Source organism: Perognathus longimembris, chromosome 26 (genome assembly GCF_023159225.1).
Source record: "Perognathus longimembris pacificus isolate PPM17 chromosome 26, ASM2315922v1, whole genome shotgun sequence".
In the NCBI taxonomy this organism is placed as follows: domain Eukaryota; kingdom Metazoa; phylum Chordata; class Mammalia; order Rodentia; family Heteromyidae; genus Perognathus; species Perognathus longimembris.
Window position 1 is genome coordinate 9,084,687 of NC_063186.1, and position 22,125 is coordinate 9,106,811.

At 46.2% G+C, this 22,125-nt stretch overlaps 1 protein-coding gene and 1 long non-coding RNA gene across 3 annotated transcripts in view; one reads left to right on the forward strand and one right to left on the reverse strand.

The window, feature by feature from the left end:
- The window catches only part of Usp4 (ubiquitin specific peptidase 4), a 29,771-nt gene that overhangs the window by 805 nt on the left and 6,841 nt on the right, over positions 1–22,125 (forward strand). Inside the window, exons 2-16 of one of the 2 annotated variants that reach the window (XM_048334808.1) lie at positions 1,688–1,815; positions 3,336–3,466; positions 4,420–4,546; positions 6,081–6,226; positions 6,349–6,410; positions 10,324–10,464; positions 11,659–11,776; positions 12,250–12,423; positions 12,778–12,936; positions 13,749–13,973; positions 14,733–14,816; positions 15,386–15,480; positions 17,739–17,930; positions 18,464–18,552; positions 20,732–20,959. In XM_048334808.1, the coding sequence (XP_048190765.1) occupies positions 1,688–1,815; positions 3,336–3,466; positions 4,420–4,546; positions 6,081–6,226; positions 6,349–6,410; positions 10,324–10,464; positions 11,659–11,776; positions 12,250–12,423; positions 12,778–12,936; positions 13,749–13,973; positions 14,733–14,816; positions 15,386–15,480; positions 17,739–17,930; positions 18,464–18,552; positions 20,732–20,959 (2,099 nt within the window). The remainder of the gene's footprint in view (positions 1–1,687; positions 1,816–3,335; positions 3,467–4,419; positions 4,547–6,080; positions 6,227–6,348; positions 6,411–10,323; positions 10,465–11,658; positions 11,777–12,249; positions 12,424–12,777; positions 12,937–13,748; positions 13,974–14,732; positions 14,817–15,385; positions 15,481–17,738; positions 17,931–18,463; positions 18,553–20,731; positions 20,960–22,125) is intronic. The other variant, XM_048334809.1, reaches the window with a different exon arrangement.
- LOC125342593 lies at positions 18,082–21,550 on the reverse strand. Its single transcript, XR_007209244.1, has 3 exons — positions 21,267–21,550; positions 19,755–19,766; positions 18,082–18,092 (listed from the first exon to the last, which is right to left on the reverse strand). It is a non-coding gene; the product is annotated as an uncharacterized LOC125342593 (long non-coding RNA).

Here is a 22,125-nt window from a genome sequence, read left to right on the forward strand (position 1 = left end):
CACGCTTGTAATCCTAGCTGTTCAGGAGGATGTGCTCCCAGGAACCCAGTTCGAAGCCAACCCTGGAAGAAAAAAGTCCATGGGACTCATCCCCAATTACCTACCAAAAAAAGTTGGAAATGGAACTGTGGCTCAAGTGGTAGAGTGCTCGCTTTGAGTACAAAAGCTCATGGACAGATCCCAGGCCCTGAGTTCAAGTTCTGTGCTTGGCACACATTAAAATAATTGTGCTAATCATTATCTAGGGAAAGAGTAGAATAGATTGGATCCTCGGTGTATGATAGAAACTTAAAAAAAAACTTCAAGATGTAGAAGAACAAGGCTGAGATAGGTTTGTTGTTGTTTCTTTTTCCATTCAAGGCTGGTGCTCTAGCACTTGAGCCACACTTGCAGTCCTCGGGTGTAGTTTTATGTTCATCCTTTTTTTTTTTTTTTTTTTTTTAACTCAGGGCCTGGGCACTGCGCCTGAGCTTATTTTGCTCAAGACTAGCACTCTACCACTTGAGCCACAGCACCACTTCTGGCTTTTTCTGTTTATGTGGTACTGAAGAATCGAACTCAGGGCTTCATGCATGCAAGGCAAGCATTCTACCACTAAGCCAGATTCCCAGCCCTTATGTTCATCTTTATCTAGTCAAGAGGAAAAGCAAGGCAAGCAGAGGTACTTTTGAAGTTACTCTGCAAAGGGGTGATACATAAAGAATGCCCTGTAGAAGCAAAAGAAGTTAAGTTCCTAGTGAAAGTATATAACAGTTATTGCTGAAGGGATTCGGTGGGGAAAAACAGTGTCTGAGAGACTTGGCATGTTTGGGTTGGAGTTCTGGTTCAGTTGATAAGAGTGCTGGCTAGGGAGTGAAAGTGTCAGGTTCCAAGTTTAAGTTCCTATCTTGGACAAAACAACAACAAAAATAACAGCATGTGTTTATGGATCCTTGAGCCTTCTGGGAAGCTGCTTATTTCTTGTGATTTTTAATTGCCTTTGAAAGACTCATTGTAATCGTGTTTTTACTTCTGTCTTACTTGTAAAGAAGTATACTTTAGGGCTGGGAATGTGGCTTAGTGGTAGAGTGCTTGCCTAGCATGCATGAATTCCTGGGTTCAGTTCAGCTCAGGGACAGTGCCCAGGCCCTGAATTCAAGCCCCTGGACTGTGGGGGGTGGAGTATATGACACTTTTAAAGTATAATCATATTTGTGTGTCTACGTGTATGTGCCAGTCCTGAGGTTTCAAATCAGGGCCCTGGGCCCAGGCTGCTGCTACCCCTCCATTCTCTGCTTTGTGGTGGTTAATTGGAGATAAGAACTTGGGCTTGTTTGAACCTCAACCCTCAGATTTCGTCCTCCTGAGTAGCTAGGTTTACAGGTGTGAGCTACTGGTGCCTCAGCTGTCTTCTCTTATTTATTCTTTTAGCAGTCATTTTCCCTTTGTAGACGACTGCCCCAAGGCCATCCCTCCCATACCATGTTTAGTGGCCCTCTATTCCCATTCTGAGGAGTGTATTTCATAGTGAGGACTACATATTCTCCACATGGGAGGACCATAAAAAATAATAAAGGGACTGGGAATGTGCCTCAGTGGTAGAATATTTGTCTATCCTATAAGAGCTTCTTTATTCCTTCCCTAGCACTGGTATAAAGAGAAATTTAACCTAAATCTTTTTGGCTATAATAAATTGTTGTCTCTCTAGGTACCTTATTGACAGCCGGTGGTTCAAGCAATGGAAGAAGTATGTGGGCTTCGATAGCTGGGACATGTACAATGTGGGTGAACATAACTTGTTTCCTGGGCCCATAGACAACTCCGGACTCTTTTCAGGTGTAGTATTCCATTGCTTCTCTCGCAAAATGTTCGCATGTGCAGTGGCTGATGTGTGTATCTGTAACATGGACATTGTGAACCTGCCTTTCCTAATGTAAAGAGATGGAATGGGTGTTCTCAACTTGCATCCAAAAGAACTTTTGCAGATCTTTGGGAAGAATTCAGCTGCTTTTTACCTCAGTTCATTGTGATCTAAATAAGAGCAGGTGTATAACACTTAAATTTTGTCTGTCTTTGCCAATTCTGCTAAGGATTCAGGTTTTAGATTAGCAACATATAGAAAGGAAAGAAAAGTGATATCGTTTGAAATTACTTCTGAAATCCAAACTTTGGAAACTAATCTTTTTAAGTGTGGCGATCAAACCCAAGTCTTTTTTTAAATTTTTTATTTTTGGCCAGTCCTGGGGCTTGGACTCAGGGCATGAGCACTGTCCCTGGCTTCTTTATGCTCAAGGCTAGCACGCTGCCACTTGAGCCACAGCGCCACTTCTGGCCATTTTCTGTATATGTGGTGCTGGGGAATCGAACCCAGGGCCTCATGTATATGAGGCAGGCACTCTTGCCACTAGGCCATATCCCCAGCCCCCAAGTCTTATATATATATATATTTTTTTGTGCCAGTCCTGGGGCTTGAACTCTGGGCCTGGGCACTGTCCCTGAGCTTCTTTTTGCTCAAGGCTAGTAGTACTCTACCACTTGAGCCACAGCGCCACTTCCTGCTTTTTCTGTGTATGTGGTGCTGAGGAATTGAACGCAGGGCTTCATGCACGTGGGGCCAGCATTCTACCACTTAACCACATTCTCAGCCCCACCCCAACCAGCTTTGAAAAAGGGTTTTAAATTCATTATCTGCCTTGAGTTAGAGATTATTTGTTCCCCTGTGGGTACTTTCCTGGCTCCACTAGTCTAGAGAACAGTGACTTCCACTGTTCTTGGAGTGGGGGTGTTGACAGTCAGAGGCTTGGCTGTGAGTACTGTTGGTGGGAGGTGATCAGTCTCCTGCAGATCCTCAGTCTCCTGAGCAATTGGAACTATAGACATGTGCTACCATGTCCTCCTTTGTTTGCACACTAATTGTAGACAAAATATAAACTCATGGTAAACTGTTCAGAAAACATGGCTAAGAACAAGAGTAGTCAGATCTGCCATGTCATTGTCAGAGTTTAGGGAGTTTGTAATTGTTCCTGCTAATGTTTATTTTGTTGCTGAAAAGTACCTAAGCATCAAGCTGGACTTGTAATCCTAGCTACTCAGAAAGTTGAGATGTGAAGAATTCACCGTTTAAAGCTGGCCTGAGAATGTAAGTTCGTGAGACTCTTTTATTTCCAGAATAACCAGTATGAAACTGGGCTGAAGGAATGGCTTAAGAGTTAAGAGTGCTAACCAAGCAATCAAGTCAGGGAAGTATGAATTCAGCCTTCAGTACTACAAAAAGAAAGTGTGTGTATAAAATAATCGTGCAAAGCATTTCTAGAGAGAAGAACAGTGAGTCATGTGCTATTTTCCTTTTTTTTCAGATCCTGAGAGCCAGACCTTGAAAGAACACTTAATTGATGAACTGGACTATGTATTGGTCCCAACTGAAGCCTGGAATAAATTACTAAATTGGTATGGCTGTATAGAAGGCCAACAGCCCATTGTCAGAAAAGTGAGTACACAAATTGTCATGCCTGCTGAGTAGTCTCTACAGGTACTCCCTGGGGGATCCTGACTTCCATTCATTTCCTAAGAAAACAAACTTAACTAAGTGGTTGGATGGAGGTGGTTGAGGTCTGGTTGCTGGCTCTCTTTAGGGAATTGTTTTAATAAGTAGTGAAAGACACTGTTCCCCTAGGATGTGACAATGAGTGGCCTCTAAACCTGAGCTCTGCCCGGTGGCTTGCTTGGGATGTGTCTAGTGGTGTGATGAGAGCACTCTCTAGAAGGCTGTATGAGAAAAAAAAGTTCATTTGGCATGATGGACACTCATTCGTATATTGTTGCTTGTTTATTTTCAAACCCTTCCAGGGCTGGGCCTGAAGCTTATCTGGAGATAAGCTCCCTGGCAACACAGAATAACAGCTACCCACAGAATAACAGATACCCTTACAGCTCACTGCGTAGCTCAGGCTGGCCTCGAACTGATGATACTCCTGCCTCCACCTATGGAGTGCTGTAATTATAAGCATGTGTCAACACACCTGGCAGGATGTTCAAACCCTGGAATAGATGCTGGTGGCTTTGAAAATGTATACCTCTTGCGAGGTGGTACTCTGTACTTCTGCTTCTCTAACCTTTGAAGGAAACTGATGATCGTGAAGTTTATTTGTTTGGCTCTTGCTCAGACATACTGCTTTCAAGGCTGGTACTTCATGTCTTCCTTATTTATTTATTTATTTTGGTGGGGCTTGGGGTTTGAACTCCACCTGGGTGCTGTCCCTGAGCTTTTTTGCTCAAGGTTAGTGCTCTACCACTTAGAGCTACAGCGCCACTTTCGGTTTTCTGGTCGTTAATCAGAGACAGGAATCTCACAGCTTTCCTGTCAGGGCTGGGATCTTGTAACCATGATCCTCAGATATCAGCCACAGGCACGTCTGGCTCACCTCTTTCTCTTGTTCACAGGTTGTAGAACATGGCCTGTTTGTCAAGCACTGTAAAGTGGAGGTGTATTTGCTGGAACTGAAGCTCTGTGAGAACAGCGACCCCACCAACATGCTGAGTTGTCATTTCAGCAAGGCAGACACCATTGGTGAGCAGCTGGGCAGGGTAGGATATTGGATAAGACATGGTGGTTCATGGGAGGGAAGCTGGAATGCTTTCTCTTGACTTGGAAAATTATTATTATTTTTTCCTTGCCGTTTCTGAGGCTTGAACTGGGCAAGGTCCCTGAGCTTCTTTTTCTCCAGGCTAGCACTCTCCCACTTGACAGCACCACTTATGGCTTTTTCTGTGGTACTGAGGAATTGAACCCAGGGCTTCGTGCATGCTAGGCAAACACGCTACCACTAAGCCACATTCCCAGCCCAGTGGCAGTAAAATGCTTGAAGCTCTTGGTTCCGTTCACAGCACCAAAAGCAAAAATCTCAAGGAAATGTCAAGAGTTATTTTGATGTTGTTTTGGGGACAATGTCTCACTGTGCACACAGTTTAGGCTGGGCCAGGTTGTCCTTCTGCCTCAATCTCCCTAGTGCTGTGATGATAGGCATGCACCACCCTGCCCAGTTAGAGCTAGCTTTTGAAACCATATCTGTTCTTACCCCAAAAAGAAGTTTTCTCGATTCTCCCCCTACTATGCCAAGGATTAGACCCAGGGTCTTTCATATGCTAAACAAGTACCCTATTACTGAACTATACCTCTAGAGGCCTGTTTTCTCATTTTCTATATATTGTGCTAAAGTAAAGACCTATGTAGCTGTATATGATAACACAACGCTGCAGCTGCACTGTAACCCAGTACCTCAAGAGGCTGAGGATTGTGAGTTAAAGATAAAGACCTTATTTCTGTGTGTGATAGTATTGAACTCAAGGCCTCGGGTTCTTGCTGTTTTATTTATACTTATAGCTGACAAATTTATGAGCCAACAGCCCTTGGCAGAAAGAGACATATAGCAGAAGTTGCTGATTACTGTGAGAGGAAGCCTGTGGAAGATGATTGGCCTTAGAAATATTGAATGAGGGCTGGGAATGTGGCTTATAGTGCTTGCCTAGCATGCATGAAGCCCTGGGTTTGATTCCTCAATGCCATATGAACAGAAAAAGTCAGAAGTTGAGCTGTGGCTCATGTGGTAGAGTGCTAGCCTTGAGCAAAAGAAGCTCAGAAACAGTGTCCAGGCCCTGAGTTCAAGCCCCAGGATTGGCAAAAAATAAGAAATATTGACTGGTCAGTGTCTGTCTTTCAGAACTTTTTTTTTTTTTTTTTTTTTTTTTTCCTTCATCATATTTGTCTATTCAAAGTCAGAACTTTTTTTGGAGTGCTGGTAATGGAGCTTGACTTGAGAACTGGGGCACTGCCCTTTAGTTTTTTTTTCAGTTAAGGCTTGTGCTCCACCACTTGAGCCACAGCTTTACTTCTAGCATTTTGGTGACTAATAGGAAATAAGAGATTCTTAGACTTTCTTGCCTGGCTAGGTTCGAACTGGGATCCTCAGATCTCAGCCTCCTGAGTAACTAGGATTATGGAAAACATCTGAAAAGAAAGAAGGAGGGTCATCATCAAGTTGCCGTCAGCTGTCTTTAGCTTTGTATCTGGAGACACCCTGAGTGATGTTTTGCCTGTTCCCTAGCAACCATCGAGAAGGAGATGCGGAAACTGTTCAACATCCCTGCCGAGCGTGAGACACGGCTCTGGAACAAATACATGAGCAACACCTATGAGCAGTTGAACAAGCTAGACAACACTATTCAGGATGCTGGGCTGTACCAGGGTCAGGTAGGATGGCTCAGGCCATGCCTAACAGCAGCTCTGCCCCAAGTTAACCAGAGGCCTTCAGTCTGGAAGCACATCTGCAGTGGGGTGAGTTGCATTCTTATTTGGTTTTCCCTTTCACCCAGGTGCTAGTCATTGAGCCCCAAAATGAAGATGGCACATGGCCCAGACAGATCCTACAGTCAAAGTACGTAAATGTGTTCTCCCGCATGGATGGGCTCACAATGAAAAGAGAGACGTTCCTTCCTAATGCAGTTAATGAGCTAGAACAATCATTCCATTTTATATCCTCCATTCATTGTCCTAGTAGGAACCTCAGTGTTTGGTAAACAACTTGTAGACTACTGTGGAAGGGCACCATTCAGGGTGTAGTAAGGTTGGGAACATCCACTTGCTGAGAATGAGCGGAGGAGAATGAGAAGGAGCCAGGACCTTCTGTTGTTACTCTGCCCAGAGCTGGCTTTGTGTTTGTCCAACTCTTTATTTTTTCCACTTGTTTTTAAGCCACTTTGGGAGACAATAAGAGGATGTATGCATGGGGTCTTGTATGATTTAGAGGTCAAAATTTAATCCTATTCCTCTCTACTCAGTGAGTGGCCGCGTTGTTCATTGTTCATCTACTGAAGTTGGACTCCAGGCCTCGTTCCCTTAGGAGATATTTATGTGCTTTGTGGAATTGTGCATGTTCTTAAAGGCGACAGAAAGCAGGGCTGGATTTTCTTTATGGTGTTGTATGGAGAAACTATCTGTAGCTCCAGTAATTAGAAGACAGCGTCAGGCTCTGCTTGCTCCTTTCATCCACGTGGTGGACTATGGTTGTTACATTGTGATGGGCTCATTGTGCAGCTGAGATCTATGACAACTTAGATCTCTTAGAGAACGATGACCTAAAGGCACAAAGCATTTGGCACAGACCCCTTTGAAACCCAGCCATGGACTTCATTTGTAAGAAATCTTGGTTGCTGTTTCCCGACAAGTGATAAAAATAGAATAACACCGGAACCATGAAAAAATGTCCACATTTTAATCCCAAGAACCTGTGAATATGTTGGATTAAAAAGATTTTTCAGGGCTGGGGATATAGCCTAGTGGCAAGAGTGCCTGCCTCGGATACACAAGGCCCTAGGTTTGATTCCCCAGCACCACATATACAGAAAACGGCCAGAAGCGGCGCTGTGGCTCAAGTGGCAGAGTGCTAGCCTTGAGCAGGAAGAAGCCAGGGACAGTGCTCAGGCCCTGAGTCCAAGGCCCAGGACTGGCCAAAAAAAAAAAAAAAAGATTTTTCAGGTGTGATTAATGTTTGTTTGGCTTTTTCTTTTTCTGGTACCATTCCTGGAGATTGAACCCAGGGCCTAGGTAGGGACTGTCCTTGAGCTGTAGCTTTTTGGTGGTTGATTGGAGAGAAGAATCTCAGACTTTCCTGCCTGGGCTGGCTTTGAACTTGTATCTTTGTATCTCAGTTTACTGAGTAGCTAGGAGTACAGAGTAGCTAGGAGTACAGACGTGAGCCCCGGGTGCTCAGCTAAATTAAGGATCTGTATATGGAGATGATCTTACCCAGCTGGGTCTCATATGATCCCAGTGGTCAGAAATGGTGCTTTGAGGACAAGAGCAGGGTCAGGTGATGAAATGTGAGGAATGCTTCACTGGCCAAGCCAGGACATAACATGCAGCTAACTACGAATAAATCCTTAAGGCCTCCACAGAGGAATGTATTTTGGGGAACCCTTTTGGACTTTTGATCTCCATAACGGCAGTATGGTAACTTTATGCTGTTTTAAGCCTCTGAGTTTGTGGTAATTTATGACAACAGCGATAAACTAATATATTTGCCCAGACAAGCCAACTCCTCTCTTAGAACTAGAGGTGCCTCAAAAATGAGAGAAACGGGGCTGGGAAGGTGGCCTAGTGGTAGAGTGCTTGCCTAGCATGCATGAAATCCTGGATTCGATTCTTCAGCACCACATACATAGAAAAAGCCAGAAGTGGTGCTGTGGCTCAAGTGGTAGAGTGCTAGCCTTGAGCAAAGAAGCTCAGGGACAGTGCCCAGGCCGTGAGTTCAAGCCCCAAGACAAAAAAAAAAAAAAAGAGAGAGAGAAAATAACCCCTAACTATGAGAACCCAGTGGGGACAGTTTCAGCCTGTGAGGTAGGGGCTTGTAGTTCAGAGCAGAAGAGAGCCAAGAGTACTTGAGTGGGCCATTTTATTTTATTTTGCCAGTCCTGAGGCTTTGAATTCAGGTACTGAATTTGAATTGTGGTACTGAGGAATAGAACCCAGGGCTTCGTGCATACGAGGCAAGCACTCTACCACTAAGCCATATTGCCCTTCTGGCTTTTTCTGAGTAGTTCATTGGAGATAAAAGTCTCACGGACTTTCCTGACCTGGCTGGCTTCAAACTGTGATCCTCACATATCAGCTTCCTGAGTAGCTACAGTTACAGGCATGAGCCACTGGCAAATTATATTTGTGATTTTTATGAAAACATTTAATAAGCATTGATGAAAAAGGTTAAAAGGTAGGATTAAAAAACTGATTTCAGGCCTAGGAATGTGACTTAGTGGTAGAGTATTTGCTTAGCATGCATGGAGCCATGGGTTCTGTCCTCAGTACTACATACACAAAACAACCAGAAGTGCCACTGTGGCTCAAATGGTACAGTACTAGCTAGCCTTGAGCAAAAAGAAGCTCAGTGATAGTGCCCAGGCCTTGAGTTCAAGCCCCAGGACTAGCAAACAAAACCAAACAAAACTGATCTCAGTGAATCTTTTCAAGGCCCTGGAGTAAGTTCTACCTACCTACCCACCTCTCAATATTCTAAGAAAGTACACATACAGATTTGTTAGTATATATTAACTGTGCAGAATAATGGGTTTCATTGTAACACTATCATATATATACTTATGTTTCCTTGATCTTATCATTCCCCTCCCTAATATTCCCTGCCCTGATCTTCTTCCTCTTTCCTGATAGTCCTTGTTTTAAGATTCCAGGATGTTTGCTTATTTTATTGGCACTACTAGGGTTTGAACTCAGTAATGTGCTGAGTTGGCCCTTTACCATTTGAGCCACCCCTCCAGCCCTGCTTTTATTATTGTTTCTTTGGTTTCTTTTTTCTTTTTGTTTGCCAGTCCTGGGGCTTGAACTCAGCCTGAGCACTGCCCTGGCTTCTTTTTGCTCAAGGCTAGCGCCACTTCTGGCCATTTTCTATATATGTGGTGCTGAAGAATCAAACCCAGGGCTTCATGTATACCAGGCAAGCACTCTACCGCGAGGCCATATTCCTAGCCCCTCTTTTCTTTCTTTCTTTTTTTTTTTTTTTTTGAGATAAAAGTCTAGCAAGCTTTTCTGCCCAGCTAGCCTCAAACTACCATATCAGTAGATCTCCTGGACAGGTGTGATTACAGCATAAACCAGCAATACTTGGTGTTTGTGATTTATAAATGAAATCAAGATGCCTTGAAGGCTAGCTACCTTTGTGGTTAACCGAACTAGAAGATTTAGTTAATGGCTAAGTGAACTAATGAGACACACAGTTTATCTTTCTCTTAAAGTAGTATGAAAACCAGATTAAAATTTTTTTTAATTTATTTTTTGGTACTGGAACTTGAACTCAGGACCTGGGCACTATACTTTAGCCTTTTCACTCAGGATTGGTAGAGCATAGCTTATCATCTTCCAGCTTTTTGGTAGTTCATTGGCAATAAATAGTCTCATGGACTTTCCTGCCTGGGCTGGCTTTGAATCATGATCCTCAGAGCTCAGCCTTCTGAGTCACTCGGGTATGAAGACTTACAGGCTAAGCCACAAGCACAAGTAGAAACAGGATTTTTGCATTTTAGGTAACTGAATATGGAGAGTCTGCCCTCTGTCCCTCTCTTCCTTCTTTCCTTCCTTTCCCCCTTCCCCCCAGTGGTCGTAGGGTGGATATTGTTCTCCCTCTGTAACGGACTTGCTATATAGTCCCAGTTGGCATCAAACTCAGTATCCTCCTGTCTTAGTCTCCTGAGTGCTGAGAAGGCAATTGTGAGCCTAAGGCATTAAATAGGGTCTGTACTTTGCAAAAAGTCAGTAGTCTTGTTTCTACCTCTTTCTCTCAGATCAAGCACTGCGCCTAGCAGACATTTCACTACCTCTCCAAAACCATCAGCAAGCTCCTATTCCTCAGTGTCTGCATCTCCCATCGCAAATGGTGATAGCACTAACACCTCTGGGATGCACAGTTCCGGTATCGGCAGGGGGTAAGAGCAGGCCCTTTCCCCTTCCCTTCTCTTGGCGTCTCTTCAGAATACTGTACTGCGTATCTGCTGTTAGCTAGAGCTGTGAGATTATGTTGCATGCAGTCTCCATTTCCTAACCACAAGAAGTATGCTTCCCTCTTCTGACTTACATTGCTTCTCTTCCTCCAGGCTGGTATTTCTCCCACAGCCTAAGTCACTAGTGGTCTTGGGGGGTGTTGATGGTCACTGAATTTTTTTTCTTTTGCTGGTCATGGGGTTTGTGTTCAGGTCACGGGTACTGTCCCTGAGCTTTTGTGCTTAATGGTAGATCTCTCCCATTTTGAGGCACAGGTCCACTTCTGGTTTTCTGGGAATTAGTGATAAGAGTCTCACAGACTTTTCCTGCCAAGGTTGGCAGTGAACCACCATCCTCAGATGGTAGGATGACAGGCGTGAGCCCCCAGCTCCCAGGAGCCAGTACTGAATTTGTATTTGAAAGGGTGGTCTCACCATAGAGCAATATGGCTGGAGGAGGGCCCTGCCTGTCTCCCTTCTTGGTGGCTGTGTTTCTGCTCCAAGCCTTTCAAGAGCACCTGCCAGAGGGCAAAGGCAGAGAGAAGGTATGCATGAACACTTAGGCCCAACTAGAGCCCAGAAAGATTGCCTGGGTTGAGTGGCAGGTGCAAAGTCTTTTTTTCTTTTTTTGGCCAATCCTGGGGCTTGGACTCAGGGCCTGGGCACTGTCCCTCCCTCACTTCTTTTTGCTCAAGGCTAGCACTCTACCATGTGAGCCACAGCGCCACTTCCGGCTTTTTCTGTGTATGTGGTACTGAGGAATCGAACCCAAAGCTTCATGCATGTGAGGCAAGCACTCTACCACTAAAAATCCATATTCCCAAGGTGTGATGTCTTTTTTTGTACCCAAAATGTTTTTTTCTAGTGTCACCTGCCATTCAGCCTTGTGGAAAGATACATTAACATTTGCCAAAGCATAAAAGAGAAAACAAAACAAATCAAGCAGCATCTCTCCCCTTAAAGATGTACTTCCTGCTAACTTGCTAAGTCACGGGTAGGCAGCAGGTCTTCAGGGCTAGAGAGAGAATTTGCATCCTGGGATTGCTAGCAGACCCCAGCTGTGGCGGCCCCAGCACAGCGTCCCAAGGGCATGTGTGGCAGCACTTGGCTTTTATTGCTGATGTGGGTTGTGTTTTTCAGTGGATCTGGCTTCTCTGCTTCGTATAATTGTCAGGAGTCCCCATCGTCTCATATCCAGCCTGGGCTCTGCGGTCTCGGAAATCTGGGGAACACCTGCTTCATGAACTCCGCTTTACAGGTAGAGGGGAGAGTTGTCACCTGCATGACAGTGCGTCCCGAGTCTCAGAGTGGGGAGTTTTCTGTCAAGCACTGTCCTGCCACCTACCTCCTTTTAGTATCTCAACCCTCATTATCTGGGCTTTAACTTGGCCTTAGCCTTCCTAGTTGATGACATTACAGGCATGAACCTCCACACCTGGCTCAAGTTTATTGAGGCCTCATCCTAGGTAGGTTTGATCGCTCATGTTTCCCAGATCCCCCAGCCTAAGGCATTTTCCTTTGTTTTATCCTAGTGGTTGCCCATTACCCTAAGTGTTATTCTTTGCCCATCCCAGAGATCATATGGTTAGATCATCAATGAACCTGGCTGCTGAGATTTCATTTGGTCAGGCCTGCCCCTCCCTCAGTGGCTCTTTAGCGCTTGGTTTATCTGCCTCTTCTGGTGCTGAGATTGAGATAGCGTATAAAGCACCGATCCTGTTCTATTTTCAGTGCCTGAGCAACACTGCACCATTGACAGACTACTTTCTCAAGGATGAATATGAAGCTGAAATCAACAGAGACAACCCCCTGGGGATGAAAGGGGAGATTGCAGAGGCCTACGCAGAGCTCATTAAGCAGATGTGGTCTGGAAGGGACACTCACGTGGCTCCTCGCATGTTCAAAGTAGGTTGAGGGGCTGGGAAGGTGGCTTAGTGGTAGAGTGCTCGCCTAGCATGCATGAAACCCCGGGTTCGATTCCTCAGTACCACATACACAGAAGAATCCGGGAGGGGCGCTGTGGCTCAAGTGGTAGAGTCCTAGCCTTGAGCAAAAGAAGCTCAGGGACAGTGCCCGGGCCCTAAATTCAAGCCCCAGGACTAGCAAAAAAAAAACAAAAAACATAAAGAAAGTAGGTTGAGGTAAATATTTCATTTTCCCCATTGTGAGCAGAGTGGCATAACAAAGCATTTATTTATTTTGTATTTTGGGGGATGAAGTTGGGATCTCAAGCGAAAAATGTTGTTGCTTTTGTTGCAGACTCAAGTGGGACGTTTTGCGCCTCAATTTTCTGGCTACCAACAACAAGACTCTCAGGAGCTGTTAGCCTTTATTCTCGATGGATTGCATGAAGACCTGAACCGAGTGAAGAAGAAGCCCTACCTGGAGCCAAAGGATGCCAATGGGCGGCCCGATGCGGTAGGGTGCTGCTGTCCCTGCACAACTGTACTTCTGTTGACAGGATGAGGTGTCTATCACTGATGCTAGTAGCAGGCGTGAACTGTGTATTCCATGCCAGAGAGTGCATTCCAGTAACTAGTTACTCCGGAGTATGTGTGTGCTGGGGATGGAACCTATTTATTTGTGTGCTAGGCAAGGGTTCTTCACCACATCTAATTGCAAGGTATTATTGTTCTTCTTAAAGTCCTTCAGGGAATACAATGTTTTGTTGACAAGATCTCACTGTGCCTCTGGCTAGCCTGGAACTTGTGGTCCCTCTGCCTCAACTTCTGTAATATCTAGATTCTAGGTGTGAACCACTATCCCTAGCTCCATCAATGATCATTAAAATAATTGGTTATTAAATTTAGGACATTGTAGGACATTGGCATTTTGCCTCCCCCCCCCCCTTTTCTTGGCCAGTCCTGGGGTTTGAACTCAGGGCCTGGGTACTGTCCCTGAGCTTTTGCTCAAGGCAAGCATCTACCACTTGAGCCACAGCATCAGTTCCGGCTTTTTCTGTTTTTGTCGTACCGAGGAATTTGAACCCAGGGCTTCATGCATGCTAGGCAAACACTCTACCACTAAGCCACATTGCCAGTCCCTGTTGATCTTCTGTCACCCTCTTAGTAAAAGCATGCGTGTAGAGCTGCCGTGGCCCTGGCTACTCATGGCTTACTTCCTGGTCTAGTGTGGTATTTGTTGTAATTCATCCTGGATGCAGGCTAAAAGGATTGGAATACTGACAGGATGTTGAGAATGTCCTGCTTATCCCTTCTCTTTTCATCCAGGTAGTGGCAAAGGAAGCCTGGGAGAATCATAGGCTGAGGAATGATTCAGTGATTGTGGACACTTTCCATGGTCTCTTCAAATCTACTTTGGTTTGTCCAGAATGTGCAAAGGTGTCCGTGACCTTTGACCCATTTTGCTATCTAACTCTCCCACTGCCCTTGAAGAAAGATCGAGTTATGGAGGTCTTCCTGGTTCCTGCTGACCCTCGCTGCAGACCTTCCCAGGTAAAAGTGTCCTCACCCTCATGGTACCCCCTCACTAAGGGGTCTCCAGGGCCCCGTGGGGCCCCGTGGGGCCTCCCTGCTGTATTGGAGACTGTCTGCTGCCCCCGGGTCTCCTGTGTGTGCCCTTGGCCTCTACGGGCCCTGGTGTAATCCCATAGGGTCTTTGAGGGGTTGCTGTCACTTTTTTCCCCCATGTTCCGTTCATACAGCTCTAGTAACCTGTTGACTTTCGAAGTTGGTTCTTGAATCTGAATGTGAGGGAACCCAAAGCAGCTCACTTTGACTAGTCAGGTCCATTGTTAAATCAGCTAGGAGAGCCTAGTTAGAATAAAAGGCCACATGAGAGGCATGACTAGTGAGTCTTTTTTTTTTTTTTCTTTGCCAGTCTTGGGGCTTGAACTCAAGACCTGGGCACTGTCCCTGAGCGTCTTTTGCTCAAAGCTAGCACTCTACCACTTGGTTCACAGCACTATGTCCGGCCTTTTCTGTTTATGTCGTCCTGAGGAATTGAACCCTGGGCTTCATGCGTGCTAGGCAAGCGCTCTACCACTAAGCCACCTTCCCAGTCCCTGACTAGTGGGTGTTTGCGGCCAGTAGAGCTGCTAGCTCACAAGCTGATGTATGGCCTCGTCTTCAGGCTTTTATTTCTGCATGCATCTCCACCGGAAGGGATCTTCTGCCTCCACCCAACCCCCCACCCCAGGGCATTTCCTCATCCTTTTGGAACACCTATGACCCTGAACTCTGTTTCCCTTGCAGTACCGTGTGACTGTGCCTCTGATGGGAGCCGTGTCTGACCTGTGCGAGGCGCTCTCCAAGCTGTCTGGCATTGCTGCAGAAAATGTAAGGCAGGATTTGGGGGGCCAGGGACAGGGGGGAGAGAAGAAGACAGGCATGGCATGGAGGCTGTTACACTTCCTGATCCTTCAGAGCTTAAAATCCAACCTCACAGCCACTGCCTACCCTTTTTTTTCCAGAGCAGTTACTGGCGAGCAGCAATGCGATGGGTGGTGTGTGTCTGAATGCCTCACACCCTGGCCCTTGCTCGCTGTGCACACTGTCGCTAGTACTGATCAGGAAAGTTTCTCCTCCATTGTGGTCCTGCTCCTTATTGTATTCGTGTCAGGAGGCGTAGGGCTCTGTTCCCATCCCTGCAGGCAGCATGGAAACTGGCTCTGTAGAACACCCCAGGAACTTCCCGAAACTTCTAGACCAGTTTCTGGTCATCACCTCCTTGTCCCCCCATTCCCAACCCTCTAGAGCATCATCAAGTGCTGGTGACAGCCCTGCTGTTCCCCTCAGACCTGGGCCTCGGGCTCTAGGGCTCCGTGTGTGGCAGGTTCTCTACTGGTTCTAAGCAGTCAGTAGAGCGCTCAGCCATCCTGTAATCTTTCTGCACTGTTGGTTCTTAGATGGTGGTCACAGATGTGTATAATCACCGGTTCCACAAGATTTTCCAAATGGATGAAGGTTTAAGCCACATCATGCCTAGGGATGACATTTTTGTGTGAGTACTCCATGGTTTCTGATGCAGAATCCGAGGGCACATTCTAGAAGCTTTGCCTTGATCGTGTTTCCAGAGCAAACATTCTGATAGCTCCCTGCTTTGGTTGCATTTGTCCTCATGCTTTGGCCTACAGAGATGGGCGCCTAAGGCATTTTGGGGGGCAGCCATCAGCCCTCAGTGCCTATTGACAACCCTCAGGTGACCTTGGCATGGCCATGATTTTGAACTTCAGTTGCTGCTTGCTAGGAGGCCTGATTCAGGGGCCTGAAGAGGGTCCTACTGCAGAGGTAACCTCGCCCCAAAAGAGTGGTGGCTCTCACCTATAATCCTAGGTTCTCAGGAGGCTGAGATCTGAGGGTAGCAGTTCAAAGCCCAGACAGAAATGTCTATAAACATCTCCAATTAACCACCAGAAAGATAGAAGTAGAGCTGTGGCTCAAGTGGTAGAGCAGAAAAACTTAAGGGACACTGCATGGCCAGGCTGTGAGTTCAAGTCCCAGCACTGGCAAAAAAGAGAACAGCATAGCCCTGACTTAGATCACATCTTTGAGTTGTTCTTAGAAAGTCTTCAGAGTCAGGAAAAGGAGTATATATATATATGTGTGTGTGTGCAGTTACAATTTTCAAAAATTGAATCTTCAAGTTTGTCTCCCCCTATGGGAAAAGAGAAAGACTACAATTGATTGCCAACAGTTTGGGTAACACTTGTTGAAGGATAATAATCTCTAAATAGGCTTGATCTCATATATTCACTAAGACACATTACTGATTTATATTGAGCCGTTTCTTCCGTTTTGTTTTTTTTAACTAATTTAATTTATTTTAAATTTTTCATATTTTACTTTGTTGGTCATGGGGCTTGAACTCTGGGCCTAGGTGCTGTCCCTGAGCTCTCCAGCCCAAGGCTAGCACTTTACCACTTGAGCCGCAATGCCATTTCTGGTTTTCTGGTGATTGATTGGAGATAAGAGTCTCACAGACTTTCCTGCCAAGATTGGCTTTGAACTGCGATCTTCAGAGCTCAGCTTCCTGAGTAGCTAGGATTACGGACATGAGCCACCAGTACCTGGCCTAATTTTTAATTTAAAAAAATTTTTATTTTTCTGTTTATGTGGTACTGAGGAATGGAACCTAGGGCCTCATGCATGCCAGGCAAGCACCCTACCACTAAGCCACATTCCTGGTCCCAATTCTGTTTGTTTTTTAATTCTAGCTGGGCCGATGATGTCTCATATCTATAATCCTAGCTCTTTAGGAGTCTGAGATAAGATGATTGTGATTCAAAGCCAGCCCTGATGGAAAAGTCGGTGAGGCTCCCTCTGCAGTTAAGTAGCAAAACATCAGACAAGGTGTATCTGAAGTGGTAGAGCACCAGCCAAGCAAGCAGGAAGCCCTGAATGTAATCTCCAGTACTAGCGCCAAGAAAACCCCAAAAAGTTTTTGGTGACAAAAGATGAAATTGATGGCTATCCCCTACCCTCCACCCCCGCCCATAGGATGGTATCTGTGGAAAGGACCCCAGTTTGAGGCCATGTTGGAGGAAGGGGAGTCACAGCGCACAGAAGCTGGGTTATGTGTGTTCACCTCATGCTGACTATGATCTTTTTTTTTTTTGGCCAGTCCAGGGCCTTGAACTCAGGGCCTGAGCACTGTCCCTGGCTTCTTTTTGCTCAAGGCTAGCACTCTGCCACTTGAGCCACAGCGCCCCTTCTGGCCATTTTCTATAGATGTGGTGCTGGGGAATTGAACCCAGGGCTTCATGTATACAAGGCAAGCACTCTACCACTAAGCCACATTCCCAGCCCCTGACTATGATCTTTGTGGAGTTCTTGACCCAGCCTCTAATCACCCCCAAAATGGTTTGTTTGCCTTTTCTGTTAAACAATGCTCCGTCAGTCAGGTGCCAGTGGCTCATGCCTAACATCCTGGCTACTCACGATACTTAGATCTGAGGATCATGGTTCAAAGCCAGCCCAGGCCGAAAAGTTTGTGAGACTCTTCCCTCTAATAAACTACTCAGAAAATGCTGGAAGTGGCGCTGTGGCTCAAGTGGTAGAGGGTTAGCCTCGTGTACAAAGAGGCTCAGGGACAGCACCCAGGCTCTGAGTTCAAACCCCACGACTGGCAAAAAAAAAAAAAAGAAAAAGAATGCTTTGTCCTGAGCACCCTAGCTTTTGGCAGCCACTTTCCTGCAGCTCTGATCTCTTGCTCACAGGGCCCGTTCGTTAGTCAAGGTTCCTTGTGTGTGATCAATGCAGGTACGAGGTCTGCAGCACCTTTGTGGATGGCTCGGAATGTGTCACGCTTCCAGTCTACTTCAGGGAGAAGAAGTCCAGGCCATCGAGTACTTCTTCCGGGGCGATGCTCTTCGGGCAGCCGCTGCTCGTTTGTGTCCCCAAGCACAAGCTAACCCTGGAATCTTTGTACCAGGCTGTGTGTGATCGCATCAGGTGGGTGCCAAGAATATGTCTGAGAGCAAGGAGAGGCCCAGCGGTAGCAGCGTGCGTGTGTGTGTGTGTGTGTGTGTGTGTGTCCCACGCGTTCACCTCTGATGGCCAGGACAGATGCCATTGGTGTGGACTCTGACTGTGGGGGCTCAAGCCTCCAGTCCCCTGCAATCCTATCAGTTCTCCTGAGTTACGAATTCTAGCACTTTCATGACATTTGGTATTTGAATGCTACCTCCAAAGTGCTCCCCTCTTTGTTTTAAGCTGACAATGTAACATTACCAGAAAAAGACTTTTAAAAATCATGGTGTGCTCTACATACCATTCCTAGGCTGGAAAGCTAGACAAGCGTCTCATCTCTTGGGTTCCTCTTACGGTATTGAACCATTCCATAGGAATTTCAAGCGTGCTCTGTGTCATACATTGGCTTTGTGAATATCGGAGTGTATCCATTGGGAAGCGCTTCTTAGCTGCCTAGTGGAGAAAAATGGTTAGCTGTCACACTCACCGTCTTTTCTTTCTTTGCATTTTTAAAGCCGCTATATAAAACAGCCTTTGCCTGACGAGTTTGGCAGCTCGCCCCTGGAGCCCGGGGCTTGCAACGGTGCCAGTGGGAGTTGTGAAGGTGCGTGCTCCCTAGGGCTGACCACACCCCTCCTCGTTTCTCTCCTCTTCCTCTGTGCTCCCCACCTGGGAAAGGGGGGCTCCGAGACCCAGCTGAGGGCTTTGCCAGCCCCCACATTATTTACCTTTGCACCTGTAGAATCATCTGAGATGATTTTGCTGATGCAACCTGGGCTCTCACTCCAGCACAGAACCGTAGAAGGGAAGGGATCGAGTAACTTGCCCAATGTCAGGAAACCAAGTCAGGATTTGAATTATCTGTGGGCATTACAAGTAGGCGCTTACCCTTATATGATCCAGCTTATGTTGGCAAAGGTGTTGGGTTCTTCCTTTTTTTTTTTTTTTTTTTTTTGTTGTTGTTGTTGCCAGTTCTGAGGCTTGAATTCAGGGCCTGGGCGCTGTCCCTGAGCCCCTCTGTGCTCCAGGCTAGTGCTCTACCCCTTGAGTCACAGCAACACGTGGGGCTTTTTCTGTGTAGTTTATTTCAGGTAGAGTCTCATAGACTTTCCTGCTGGAGCTGGCTTTGAACCATGATCCTCAGATCTCAGCCTCCTGACTAGCTAGGATGACAGGCATAAGCCACTGGTGCCCGGCTGGTGTGTTGGTTTCTTATTCCTTGTGAACGGCCTTAGCCCCTGTCCCAGAAAGCTAACAGGAAGTTGCTGTTTCTACTATGGAAGGGGAGAAAGTCACCATCAGCAAAGCAATACAAGGAGTTTTATAGCAAGAAAGAAACCCATTGCTCAGATGTCAAGTCGACCATGTGGGCTTTGCAGTGTATAGTTGGTATTCCTCTTTTGAGAACTTAAGGGTTCCAGTGGGTTGATTCTTTTCAAACTATAGGTGACCTTCAGATTCCTGCCGTCATTCTCAGTTTCACCTCCAAACACCTAGATTTCTGCAAGCAGCCACAGTGCTTGAAAGTGAATGCTGGTGTTAAGAGCAGTCACACTGTCAGCACACTTTGTACTGGCTGACTGGAGATGAAGTCTCTCAGACATCTCTGCCTGGGCTTTGAACCTTTGGGCCTCTGATCTCAGCCTCTTGAGTAGCTAAGATGAGCACCCAGTAAAAATTGACTTTTAAAATTCCTATGGGTTTTTTTTTTCCCCCTCCATCTTTTCTTTTTTGGTACTGGGGATTAAACCCAGGACATTGCAGTTGCTAGGCAAGTGCTTTGCCACTGAGTTATTAGGTCCCAACCCTATCCACCCCCTCCCCCTTGTTTGAGGCATGATCTCACTATGTATTTCTGGCTGCTGGCTTGGAATTTACTACTTAGCCCCAGATGGCCTTGTAATTGAAATCCTCTTTCCTCTGTCTCCCAAGTGCTGAGAATATAGACCTATGTCATCATGTCCAAGTAGCTTGTATTTCTTACCAAACACTTTTCTTCCGGATTAAATATACATCTCATTTAAATCCTTTTCTCTGTGAGCCCATTGATGAAGTCTAAAGATTGTTGTCATATGCTCTGAGGTCCTGCCTACTATCAGATCGTGTGAGGGCTCCATTGGGGATGGTAGACCTTGAGTTATTCTCTGCCCTGGGGAAGGCCTGTGTAAGTTCTTTGGACCACTGCTTCCCAATCTTGGACTAGGGGTGCCCTAGTCCAAGATGCTTATCTTGGCTCTACCTTGGAGAAGGCCACATGTGAACTAAAGTGCCTGATAAATGCAAGGCTGTAGCTGGACTCACATACACAGAGTAAAATCTTGAAATATCGCTTCATTTTATTTATTTTGTTGTGGTGGTCTTATTTATCTGTTTACCTATCTTTCCATCTATCTTACCATTTATCCATTAGTTTATTCTTTGTTCATTCATTCATTTATTCATCCAATTATGGTCCTAGAGATTGAGCTCAAGACCTTGAGCTCTATGTCAATTGAGTCATGCCCCATGTCCTTTTTTGCTTTTAGTTTTTCAGATAGGACCTAGAATTTTTTTTTTCCCTCCCACGGCCAACCTTTTCAGTACGACAGGCATAGGCAGCCATGGCCTTTGTTGTGCTTTCCATTGTTGTTTGCTTTCTTGTTTGTTTTGGGCTTTTGAGATGGTAGGCTCCCAGTCCCTCTCCCTCCATTTGCCATCATGCCCAGCTCAATAAAAAGCTTAAGGACCAAAAGAGGGGGTGCCAGTGACACAACGGCTAGCTGATTTTTCCATTTGTGCCCCAGGAGATGAGGAGGAAGAAATGGAGCATCAGGAAGAAGGCAAAGAGCAGCTTTCAGAAACAGAAGGCAGCGGCGATGAGGAGCTGGGGGACCAGCCCAGTGAATCTACCCAAAAGACGGGCAAAGGACAGTCGTGCCCCAAGAGACTTTTCACCTTCAGTCTTGTCAACTCCTATGGAACGGCTGACATAAATTCACTCGGAACTGATGGGAAGCTGCTCAAGCTCAACTGTAAGACCTTCCTCTGACCTCACGTGCCCGGGCTTTGGGGACTTAGGATCGATTGGAAATCCTTGCACTGGACAGGATATACTCAGTGCAGCCCACGTGCACTGTGTGTAGCTCCAGAAGCAGAGGCTCCCTAAAGAGACCCTCCTCTCTCTCCCCACCTCACCGGTATCTTCTTCAGGCTGTTCTCCCAGGCCCCTTTACTCCCCCCCCTCCCCCCCAAACTCTGCAGACCTTTTGCCGTAGGTCAGAGAAACATCTTATAGCCAACCAACCTTGCTAGCAGCATTTCCCTGAGCGTGTTCCCCACCCACACACACACTGGAAAGAAAAAGGGCCTATTTCTTTTGCTTCCTAAAAGTATTGGTGGAATGTGACCAATCCAGAGGTCGCCTTGCATTTTTATAGACCCCTACATAGAACAGCCCTAGTGCCTATGGGGACAGCTGTCCGAATGGGAAGAGGCATTGTAGACCTGTGGATATGTGTGTCACTCAGTTTTCTTCTTCAGGGAAGAAATTAGTTCATTAGAGACATTGTTGGGCTACCTTGCTTTCCTGTTCTTTTTCTTTTCTGCTGGTCCTGGGGCTTGAACTCTGGGACTGCGCACTGTCCCTGAACTTCATTTTGTTCAAACCTAGTGCTCTCCCACTTGAGCCACAGCAGCACTTCCGGCCTTTTCTGAGTAGTTTATTGGAGATAAGAGTCTCATGGGCTTTCCTGCCCAGGCTAGCCTTGAACCACAATCCTCAGATCTCAACCTCCTGAATAGCTAGGGTTGCAGGCGTGAGCCACAAGCACCTGGCCCACTTCCTTTTCTTCCTAACACCATACATTAAATATATTTTAATATTTTGCAGTGCTTAGGAATCAAACCCAGTACCTTGTTCGTGCAGGCAAGTGCTATACCTCTGAACTAGACTTACTCATGCCCCTTTGCTATTCTTTTTTTTTTTGCCAGTCCTGGGGACTGGACTCAGGGCCTGAGCACTGTCCCTGGCTTCTTCTTGCTCAAGGCTAGCACTCTGCCACTTGAGCCACAGCGCCCCTTCTGGCCATTTTCTGTATATGTGGTGCTGGGGAATCGAACCCAGGGCCTCATGTATATGAGGCAGGCACTCTTGCCACTAGGCCATATCCCCAGCCCCCCTTTGCTATTCTTAAGTGAT